Here is an 11,262-nt window from a genome sequence, read left to right on the forward strand (position 1 = left end):
TGGGGCCTGGGAGGCGAGGAGGTCTGAGGGCTCTGCTCTCGGGAATGGGATTAGTGCCCTCGCTGAAGAGGCCGCCGAGAGCCCCCTCCCCACCGCGGTGGGAGGACAGCAGGGGACAGCCCAGTGAACGGGGCAGTCCTCCAGCGCCTTGATCTCGGACCCCCAGCCTCCAGAACTGAGAAACCAATGTCTGCTGTTTAAGCCTCGCAGGCCGCCGTCTTTGGTGACAGCAGCCGGATGGGCGAGGCATCCCCACGTGTGACTTCTGAAGTCCAACCTCGTAGCCTGGCCTCTGGGCTCCACACGGTTTCCCAGCCCGCCTGCTCGGCTGCCTGCCAGGTTCTTCCCCCCGGGGAGTCCTGCCCCTGTGTTTCCTTCGCCTCCTCCAGCCCTCCCATCCTCCTCCTCCTGAAAGCTGCCTCAAGCCCGACCTGAGACGCGCTCCTGGCCCCAAGCCCCGGGAGATCAGGAACGCAGGAGGATGCTCCCTCCTCAGACCCCCTGACCGCACTCAGCCGCCTGTCAATCACGTTCAGCTCCTCCAATGACCTGGGTGGCCAAGTCCTCCCCCGCCCCCCGCAGTCTCCCACCCCCTCTCCCAGCAGCACCCGGAGTACAGCGGACCCCGTGTTTGCTGAGGGAGGAGCAGCGTCCTTTCTGAAATGCCCCTTTGAAAGGTCAGCTGCTGCTTTACCGCAGTTCTTCACCTTCAGCTTCTCCCTGCACCGAACCCTAACCCTAACCCTAACCCTAACCCTAACCCTAACCCTAACCCTAACCCTAACCCCTAACCCTAACCCTAACCCTAACCCTAACCCCTAACCCTAACCCTAACCCTAACCCTAACCCTAACCCTAACCCTAACCCTAACCCTAACCCTAACCCTAACCCTAACCCCTAACCCTAACCCTAACCCTAACCCTAACCCTAACCCTAACCCTAACCCTAACCCTAACCCCTAACCCCTAACCCTAACCCTAACCCTAACCCTAACCCTAACCCTAACCCTAACCCCTAACCCTAACCCTAACCCTAACCCTAACCCTAACCCCTAACCCCTAACCCTAACCCTAACCCTAACCCTAACCCTAACCCTAACCCTAACCCTGCACCGGCTCTCACCGCCGGCGCTGAATTCTTTCCACAGCTGCGTGCGGGAGGCCAGGGTGATTTGACCCCAGCGACACAATGAAACCAAATGAGCGCCCTCCGTGCAGACCAGCTTTTCCAACCTTGACCTAGAATGTCAATCCGGAGAGGGGCCTCCTGAGACACCCTCTCGCCCAATCTCACAGGGGGGACGACCAGCCGAGAGGGGCTCGGCCGAGCCAGGGCTTCCCGGAGACTAGCGCTGCTTCCTGGCATCTCCGGGGCCCTCAGGGGTGGGCAGAAGGCACCAACTTGGTATTCAGATCCTGGGGCCAGTGATGACACTCCCCCAGGGCCCCCACCACAATTCAGCACCCTCAGCTACTGTGCTCCCCAGCCTGCTGCATGCAAGGCGAGCCCCCTGCACCCTGCAGCTCTGGGCGGCTCCTTACAAGCGTTCCTGTGACTCAGACATCCCGACAGCCAGCCGGAGCTCCGAGGCCTCAGGTGGACCCACCAATGACACAAAGACCGTCCTGGCTCCTGGCTGCTGGTCTCCAGCCTGGGGCATCCCACCTGGCTGCTGCCTCTGACTCAGGAACCCCCTCTCGTCCCCATGGTCCCAGGCAGACCTCATCTTGATCCCTGCCAATCCCCCAGTATAGGGGGGACCAGCACCCTATCCCAGCTGGCCCTGGGACCCCACCCATTCGCCCACTGCCCTCAGGCGGGCTCCCACCCACTCATGGGCACTGGGGGTGAGAAAAGGAGGCCACGCAGGTCAGGAGATGGTCGTGATGCTGGCCGCTGGGTGGCGGTCTGTGGGTCAGCGCAGGCAGGGGCACTCGGAGGTCTCGGTGTTGGTTAAGGAGGCCCCTGGGATGAGAGCTTGCCTCGGGGGACATTTCCTGAAGGGTCTGGGGTGGCTTCTGCATCGCTGGTCCTTGTGGCTGCCGTCTGTCCAGCACACTCTGGGTTCCATGCGCAGTAAGATAAATTTCACTGTCTCCATTTTGTCCAATATAAATTTCTAGGAGGAAAAAATAAATCTCTCATCCTTTATGCTTGACACCACTTCCCCAGGGACCACAGCACCATCAAAATCTGCTCCTAGGTGAAGGAGCACACCTAGGTTCAGAGAGGTTCAGTGACTTGCCTGAAGCTGCACAGCCCAGTGGGGGCCGAGCTGGAGGACTCAGAGTCTAGATCTCGTGCGGCTTCTTGGACGTGGTTGCCTGCCTCTGACCACTGCTTCCTCCCTAAGACACACCCTGGCTGCGTGGCCTCCCTCCCCGAGAGGCACCCAGTTCCTGAGGACCAGGTAACCCTTTATCTGCCCCCACCCCCATCGCTTCCCCCAGCACAATGCTGAGCGCATGCAGGTGTCTCTAAAACGAGATGGGGTGATTCGTACGGGAGTCCACTGGGAGCCCTTGACATTACTTTCTTGTGGGAAGATGACATGAATACACTGTAACTATCCAGACACACGTACCTTTCTTGAAAACTGCACCATTCCTTTTGCAGCTGAAGGAGGTAAGCCCCGGGGGTGCCAGTTATGTGCCTTCAACATGAAGGGTGCCTCAGCGCCATGCCACAGAGGGCCCTGCTACGTCCTGGGACGTTCTTAAACAAGTGCTTCTCGACCAGGATGCCAGCTTGCTCACCGCTGACAGCAGCTACCCGTCAACTCGGGAGAAGGGACCTGGCTCTCTGTGTTCCCGAGAAGCTAAGGGTCCCGTGTGAATGTCTCCACTGAACCGACCTCAAGGGAGGGAAGCAAGTCATGACCTGGGACGAAGCCAGTCCTGAAGATGGCAGACGGGGGCAGGGGCTGGGGGGCTGCAGGGGAAGGCCAGGTCCTTGTTGGTGCTACTGGGCCTCTGGTCACACCATGCCTGAAATCCCGCCACCAAACATCCGCTCGAGACGCAGGATGTGCCTGTTAGAAGAGCCCAACAACCTCAACGAAGAACACGGTTGTATGAAGCGCACCGATGGATTTCAAAGCTTCCTGCAAAGTCACAGGAGGCAAGACAGTGCGGTGCTGGCACCAGGCCCACAAACAGATCAGTGGACTAGAAAGGAGTCCAGAGCTAGCACTTCTCCTTTTGGGCAATTGGTTGTTGGCAAGGGCGAGGAGACAAGTCAATGGGGGAAGAATCTTTTTTTCAACCAATTGTATCAGGACAACTAAATATTCTTACGCAAAAGACTGAGATTGGATCCCTATCTTATAGCATATACAAACATTAATTAAAAATGGATAATAAGCCGAAACCGGTTTGGCTCAGTGGTAGAGCGTAGGTCTGCGGACTGAAAGGTCCCAGGTTCGATTCCGGTCAAGGGCATGTACCTGAGTTGTGGGCACATCTCCAGTAGGGGGTGTGCAGGAGGCAGCTGGTCGATGTTTCTCTCTCATCGACGTTTCTAGCTCTCTATATCTCTCCCTTCCTCCCTGTAAAAAAATCAATAAAAAATATATATAAAAAAAATGGATAATAAATCTAACTACTAAAGCAAAAACTACAAACTTCTTAGAAAAACTTAGGTATAAATCTTTATAACTTTGGATTAGGTAGGCAATGCTTTTCTTTTCTTTTTGGTTTGATGCCTAAAGCATCATAACCAAAGAAAAAATAGCTAAATTGGATTCATAAAAATTAGCAACTTTTGTGCTTCAATGGATACCATCAACATGAAAAAACAATCCATAGAACGAGAAAAAATATCTTCAAATTACATACTGTAGAAGGGACTTGTATCCAGACTAGGTAAAGAATTCTTTCAACTCACCCAGGAAGACAAATGATCCAATTTAAAAATGGGTAAAGGATCTGAATAGATATTCCTCCAGAGAAGATACACAAATAGCCAATAAACACCTTATGAAAAGATGCTCAACATTCCTAGTCATCAAGAAAACACAAATGCAAATCAAAAGTACAACGAGAAACACTTCACATCCACTCGGATGGCTACATTGCAACAGACAGGCAATACCGAGTGTTGACGAAGAAAATGGGGAAATTGGAAGCCTCATATATGGTTGTAAAATTATGCAGCCACTTTGCAAAAACAGTGTGGCAGTTCCTCAAACCATTAAACATAGTTATCACAAGACTCAAATTCCACTCCTAAGTATATACGCAAAGTAATTAAAAAGACATGTCCACAAGAAAACATGTTCACATGTATTTATAGCAACGTTATTCACAATAGTAAAAAAAGGAAATAACCCAAATGCCCATCAACTGATGAATGCTAAACAAATTGAGGGTTAGCCGAACAATGGACTGTTTTCAGTTACTTAAAGGAATAAAGTATTGACTCATGCTCCTGTACGGATGAAACTTGAAGACAATTCATGAAGTGAAAGAAGCCAGATGCAACATGTATTGTGAGGAGTGATGAAAATGTCCAGGAATTAGATACTAATGATGGTTAGGCAATTCTATACAGAAAACACCGGAGTGTGCTCTTTAAAAGGATAAATGATATATGAATTACATCCCAACAATATTGTGATTAAAAATAAAAAGATACGCTCTGTTGTCAGTGGGAGCCAATTTGATCCCATGTTCTCTGTCGCTGAGCATCAGCATTATGAACGATGGGGGTTTGGTCCTACTGGGGGCAGTGAGAAGGGAAACGTCCATGGACTTGACCGAGAGTCTTAAATGTAAATTGAGGACTCGTCACAGAGCTCCCTTAGTCACCGGAATGCCCCTCCCAGCATTCGCACGTGTGACCTCATGTGTGTGCGCTTTGGTGTGTGTGTTTGCAGGTGTCAGTGTATGTTTCATGTGCATTGTGAGGTGTGCAGAGAGCGCCTGTGATTGTCTGTATGAGTGTGTACATGGTGTATGTGTGTATGTGTGTGTGAGTACGTGTGTGAGTGTGTGTATGAGTGTGTGTGTGTGAGTGTGAGTGTGTGTAAGTGTGTGAGTGTGAGTGTGTGTAAGTGTGTGATGTGCCGGTGGGCTGCACATAAAGGCCGGGCAGGGCAGGAGTGCCTTGACACCCACCTCGGACCTTGCACCCCACAGGTGCTCATCATAAGTTTGTTGAGAGACTAATGGAGACCCTGAGACCTCATGGGCACCAGGAGCCACGCAGCTGTGCAGAGGGGAGCTAGTGGGGAGGCGGGTAACCACGAATGCACCCTGAACGGGCTGGAAGCAGGGAGTGTCACCTGGATCAGGTCAAGCTTGGTGAAGACGCCCATGGGCACGGCAGGGGCAGAGGAGCAGCACTGCTGGGCCATGTTGTCGATGGTCACCTGCAAATAGCTGAGCAGCTGGCTCTGCAAGAGGAGCAGGAAGAGGAGACGGAGGCAGCGGCTCAGCCCTCCCCCAGAATCCCCTGCCCCCTGGCCCCCTGGCCCCTGCCCCCTGGCCTCCTGTCCCCCTGACCCCAGCTCTCTCAGGTCCGAGAAGTGACCTGGAGCCAGGAGCCACCTCCTCAGCCTGGTCTGAGCCCCACTCCCAAAGGGCTGTATGCAGTCCCTCCCGCCCGCAGGGTCTGAGGGCCCTCCTGGCTGGAGACGCCTGTGGTCCCACCTGGGGCAGGGGCGGGGCAGGGGCCTGCAGGCACCCGGCGCTCCTCGCTCCGGGCAGCGCCTGCGTCCTGGGCTTCAGGCCTCCAGGGTGGTGGTCAGCTGCGGCCGCCTTGCTTCCCACCTTGAAAAGACCCCGAGGGGCTCTCTTACCCGCGGCCAGCCCACGCCCCCTCCGAGCTCCTTGGTTGGAGGTCAGCAGCCTACAGACCCCAGCTTTCATGTCTTCCGAATTAGGGTCCCACGGGGCCTGGGAAGGTCCTACATTGATGACCACCCCTGCGCAGGTGGGGTGTGCCCAGAGCAGCCCCGTGTCCCAGGCCTCAATCCCCGCGCCCTCCCAGCAGCCCCTGAGCCTGGAAGGCCACAGTTCCGAGCATTTTTCATGGGCAAGGCCTGGGGGCAGGGGGCAGGAGGGTAACTAGTTCACATTCTGAAGGCCACTAAGAAGCAGCTAGAGAGCCCAAGCTCAGAAATCCTGGCCCTGGTCACGAACTTCGACCATGACCTGCTCTCCTGAGCATCACTCTTCTCATCTGTGAAATGGGTGTGGGTACAACCAAGCAGTAGTTCGGAGTGCCTGTTCTGGGTTAGGCCTTGTGCTAAGCCCTGCCCGGTAACAATCCAAGACCGTGCACAGCAACCACTCACTTAACTGTCATTATCCCTCATCACAGGCATGACAGAAGGACTGATCCAGCAGCCAGCACTGGCAGGGCCCTGGGCTTGAGCCAGGGATCCCAGCTCTGGTTCTTGGCAGAGCCGGGTCCGAATTCTCTGTGGCTGCCGTTTTCCCTCCGGTAAAGTGACACCTGCCCCGTCTTGGAGAAGCTCTTGGAAAGCTAGCCATCGCCATGAGTGCAAGCCGGTAAGTGGTGTGTGTGCACGTGCGTGTGTGTGCGTGTGTGTGTGTGTGTGTGTGTGTGTGTGTGTGTTGAGGGGTGAGGAGACAGCAGCCTCCACCCCCGCCCCCGCCCCTGGGCCAGCAGACTGGACTCACATGATAGCTGCCCGTGTCTTTCTGAAAGGCGACATCGTGTTCCGACTGCCACTGCTGCTCCTGCCCGCGGTGACACCTCTTCTGCAGCTGGCACAGCCGGATCTTGAGGGTCTGTGGTGAGAAGGGCCGGGTCAGCACCAGGAGATTCAGCACTGGGCATGTCCAAGCAGCCTGGGGACAGGATCCCAGCTCAGCCCCCAGAACCCCAGAGTCAGACCCGGAGCCACCGGTCTGTGCCCTCCTGGCCTCAGGGGCTGCTGGGAGGACAGTGGGGAGCAAGGTTGCCAGCGGCCACCGCGCTGTGCTGAGCACAGTCCCACTTCCGGGCCCCACGGGGTTTGGGAGACACAGGGCATCGCAATGTCCTCACGTCTCTGAGCCTGAGTTCCCTCACCTCGAAGATGGGAAGGGCAGCAACGAAGGTGTTATACTCGAGAGGGCATTAAAAATACCCTCAGCAATCAGGATCAATCACATTTTAAAGCAATGCTTTTCAAAAAAATCAAAGTTAATGCAAAAAAGTTCACGATGAACAAAATACTACAATTTTTTTAAAAAGGTAGGAGCCAACCCTGCAGGTACACACTCCTCTCACTCACTCGCCCTCGCTCAGCGCTTGGAATAGAAGCACCTACAGGAGGTGCTGGGTGAGATCTGAAGGCGATAAAGCCTGTAAAATGCTTATTGCGCTGCCCGCCACCCACAGAGGGCCCTGGCTCTTCGAAGGAAAGGAGGTGCAAAGCGGTGTAGGTCTTCCGTGCTGCCACCAGGGGGACGACTCGCTGCAAACATCACCAATGGTCCCCTTTGAAGAAGTCCATCAACCCGCCAGCCTTCCTCTCCGGCTGGCGTCCCCTTCCCCTCTCTGTCCTCAGGCCCCAGCTGCAGCACGCACACGACTCCTGCCAGGCCTTTGACCGGCAGCTCTGCCTGGAATGCCCATCCTTCCTGGTGAAAGCCCTATTTATTGCAAGACTAGCCAAGAAGGACACACACAGAGAGAGGACGTCTGGGGGCCACTCCCTGTGAGACAGTTTGAGTTCGGTGTCTTTCAACAACCCAGTGGCCGAGTTGCATGGCCCCCATTTGACAGATGAAGAAACCGAGGCTCAGTATGGACTAGCCCAGGGTCATGAATCTAGGAAAGCTGAGCTGGAACGTGAACCCCACCAGGCTGTCTGGATCCAGAATGCGTGGCTTTTCTACCACAAAGGACTCCTTGGGAGCATAAGTCGAGCCTCGGGAGACACCCCAAGCCAGCCAGCAGAAGGGCAGAGAAAGGGATACAGAGCAGGTCTCTGGAGTGACAGCCCCACCCAGGCCTCTCAGCAGCCCACCCCTGCCTCAGGGTGGGGAGGGAAGGGGGCCCTAGGACCCCGCTCTCTGGGCAAGGCTGCAGGCGGCTGTTACCGGAATGAGGGCTCGATGGCTCTCCTCGAGGGACTCCAGGCTCTGGTGGACGGCCTGGCTCATCCTGGAGAAGGCCTCCAGGTGCTTCTGGATGTCCTGGCTGACGGCGAAGAGCTTCCCATAGTGCTGCACCAGCACCTCCACCAGGGCCTCCTCCTGGGCCTCCTCCATCTCCCGCCCTTCACTGTTACCTGTGGGGACAGAGCTGTGGGATGGTGGGCAGGAGAGCTGGCCCCCAGCCACCCCTTCCGTGGGTGATGCTAATACGGTAGATGGGGCTTCTGCTGCTGCCCCAGAACTCCAGCTGGGCTCAGTCCCCAGTAGGGGGCGTGCAGGAGGCAGCCAATCAATGGCTCTCATCATTGATGTTTCTCTCTCTCTCTCTCTCTCTCTCTCTCTCTCTCTCTCTCTCTCCCCTCCCTTCTGAAAAAACAAAACAAAACAAAACAAATAAATATGTGTTTGTCTCCCCTTCCCTTTCCCAACAAGTTTTCAGCACTGTTTCAGTGGGTTTTGGTACAAATCCGGATAAAACAAAACAAAATACAAAAACCCATTCAGCTGCCAGTGCCATTTTAGTTGCTAATACCTAAACACGAACCAAAGACAAACACAGTACTTGTCCTAGTAGCTCACACTTACTGGGTGCTAGCTACACGCCGGGTCCCATGCTACATGCTTATGAAAGAGGTGTTCAAGATACAGAGGCAGTAAAGCATCTAACAGACTGTCAGATTACAGCGGGAAGGTTAGGGAGAGGTGGCGGGGATAAGAGATCAACCGAAGGACCTGTATGCATGCATATAAGCATGACCAATGGACGCAAAACACTGTGGGGGGGGGGGTGAGGGCATGTATGGGAGTGGGGTGGGGGGGAACAATGGTAAGATATATACACATATAATAAAATAATAAAATAAAAATAAAATAAAAAATGAAATAATATAATAAAAAAATGAAAATAAAACAAAAGAGGTGTTTATCTAATCCACATAACTGTTGCTGTCCCCATTGTGCAGATTCAGAAACCAAGACCTTGAGAACCTACCACAGCCAACATGATTGGTGCTGGCAGGCCAGGGGCCCTCGGGCAGGCTGGCTCAGCCCCTGTGCCCATCTCAAAGATGGGGCATCGGCCTGCATGGAGCATCCGCCCAGATGAGCTCCAGGCTCAGGGCGGCCGCACCCTGTGCCCCACTGCAGAGTCTAGGAAGTGGCCTCACCCAGGAAGCCACAGACATACCCTTGGGGATTTTCTCCAGGACCTTAACCAGATAGTCTTCAAAAAGCTTGTACTTCTCCACCTCCCTCTTTAGCTTCCTCTGCCTGTGGAGACATCGCAGAGACCGTGTGAGCCAGACGTGAGGCTGTGACTGGGAGACTCCCAGCTCCTGACCCCCTGCAGGGCCGCCCTCTGGGGTCCCCAGCTCAGAGCGGTGCTGGCCGGCCACTCCTCCCCCCATCAGTGGGCCACTGGCTCCAGTCTTTCCACCCCGTTTTACCGCTGAGCAAACCGAGCCACAACGAGGTCAGAGGTGTCTGTGGCCAGGCAGTGAGCTGGGGCTCCGGGGAGAGTGAAGCCGGGATATTGGGGTTTGGGGGTCTCTGGTGCTTCTCCGGAAGGCTGAGCAGGTGCTGGGTGGCTTGAGCCCCTATTAGGAGGTGACCTGGCAGGCTTTTTGCCTCTCTGTGGCCATCTGTGATGGGGGTCATGAGAGACCTTCCCCCACGGGCTGTCCGGGACTGGCCTGGGGACCTAGCACCTCATAAGCACCCAGTCTGAGGTCAGGAACCCCAGCATCCCCTGAGGGGAGAGGGCCGCATGCTGCCGCCCAGCTGTGTCCCACTCTCAGGGGACCCCTCAGCAAGATGAGTCTCCACTCTGGGCGCCTAGTCAAGGTCAGCAGTCAAGGGCAGAGGACAGAGTAGGGCCTGTTCCTGCCAGCTGGCTGAGCTGACAGGGGGTATCTCTGAGTGACAGCAGAGTGACATGGCAAGCCACTCTGCCTCTCAGGCCCCACTTTCTCCTCCACACAGTCCTGGAAAATGCAGGGGAGACGTGTCTTTTCCTGCAAATAGCACACGGGACCCTATGAGCCACATTGCTCAACCTTCTGGGGCCGGAAGCGCTTATAGAACCTGATGGAAGGGCTAGAGTCTAACCAGTGGTCGGCAAACTCATCAGTCAAGGAGCCAAATGTCAACAGTACAAAGATTGAAATGTCTTTTTGAGAGCCACATTTTAAAAATGTAAATTTATTCCAATGCCACTTCTTCAAAATAGACTTGCCCAGGCCGTGGTATTTTGTGGAAGAGCCACACTCAAGGGGCCAAAGAGCCACAGGTGGCTTGCGAGCTGCAGTTTGCTGACCACAGGGTTAGACCTTTCTTCCTTAAAAATTGCTCAGATGCATCCATTTGCATCGAATCCAGGCCTTTGTGGGGGGCCTGAAATTGAAGGGGCCCCCAGGAGGTGAGGACCCAGGGCCTCCACTCAGAGCCAGGGGGCCACCTCGCAGGCTGATTTCAGAGGGGCAGGGCCCACAGGTGCACAGGATGGCACCCCCAGCCCTGCCTCCGGGATGGGGCGCCCTGCCTGCGGAGGGCTGAGACTCGCCCAGCGTCTCAGGTCAAAGGACACGGGCCAACCCCTCCAGCCCCCTGGCTTCAGCTGCCCCTCCCCAGTTACTTCCATGCCTCCCTCCCCTCCTCCATTTCCTGGCCTGGCATTTTAGCTCAGGCCCAGCCACTCAGCCCACGGCGGGGGCACCGAGCATGAGGCTGGGGGCCCGGCGGGCGGGGCCTGGAGGGGCGCGTACTTGGCCTGGAGCTGGCGGAGTTCCTGAAGCAGCACCTGCAGGCATTTGTCCTTGCGGCCGGCACTGCTAGGGCCGGACGCCTGGCCTGTGTCCATGGCCGCTGGCATCGCCCCTCACCACAGGCTGCTCTGGAGGCCGCGGGCCACGGGGCCGGGCAGGAAGGTGACGGCCGCGCGCAGGGCAGCAGCGTTGGTCTCCCGGTGCTCCCGACAGTCCGTGGCGGCCAGGATACACTCCCACTGCACGGAGAGGGAGACAGGCTCGGAGGGGCCGGGTGACCAGCTCAAGGACACACAATAGGACTGGATTTGGACTCGGGGCTCATGAAATCCAAAATCTGGGGTCTTTGAGCTGCACCCCAGCTCTGGAAGGGCCAAACGTGCCAT

At 55.7% G+C, this 11,262-nt stretch overlaps 1 protein-coding gene across 1 annotated transcript; it reads right to left on the reverse strand.

Annotated features, from left to right (window-relative positions):
* Nucleotides 1-3,034: 3,034 nt before the first annotated feature.
* CCDC197 (coiled-coil domain containing 197) lies at nucleotides 3,035-10,971 on the reverse strand (the record flags this gene model as incomplete). The annotated part of the gene is made up of 6 exons (XM_084866126.1): nucleotides 3,035-3,103; nucleotides 5,285-5,395; nucleotides 6,648-6,758; nucleotides 8,058-8,248; nucleotides 9,301-9,383; nucleotides 10,877-10,971. The coding sequence occupies 6 exons, from the start codon at nucleotides 10,969-10,971 to the stop codon at nucleotides 3,035-3,037; spliced, it is 660 nt and encodes a 219-aa protein (XP_084722252.1).
* Between the last annotated feature and the right edge of the window lie 291 nt (nucleotides 10,972-11,262).

Source organism: Pipistrellus hanaki (genome assembly GCF_964339955.1).
Source record: "Pipistrellus hanaki genome assembly, chromosome: 1".
Taxonomy (NCBI): Eukaryota; Metazoa; Chordata; class Mammalia; order Chiroptera; family Vespertilionidae; genus Pipistrellus; species Pipistrellus hanaki.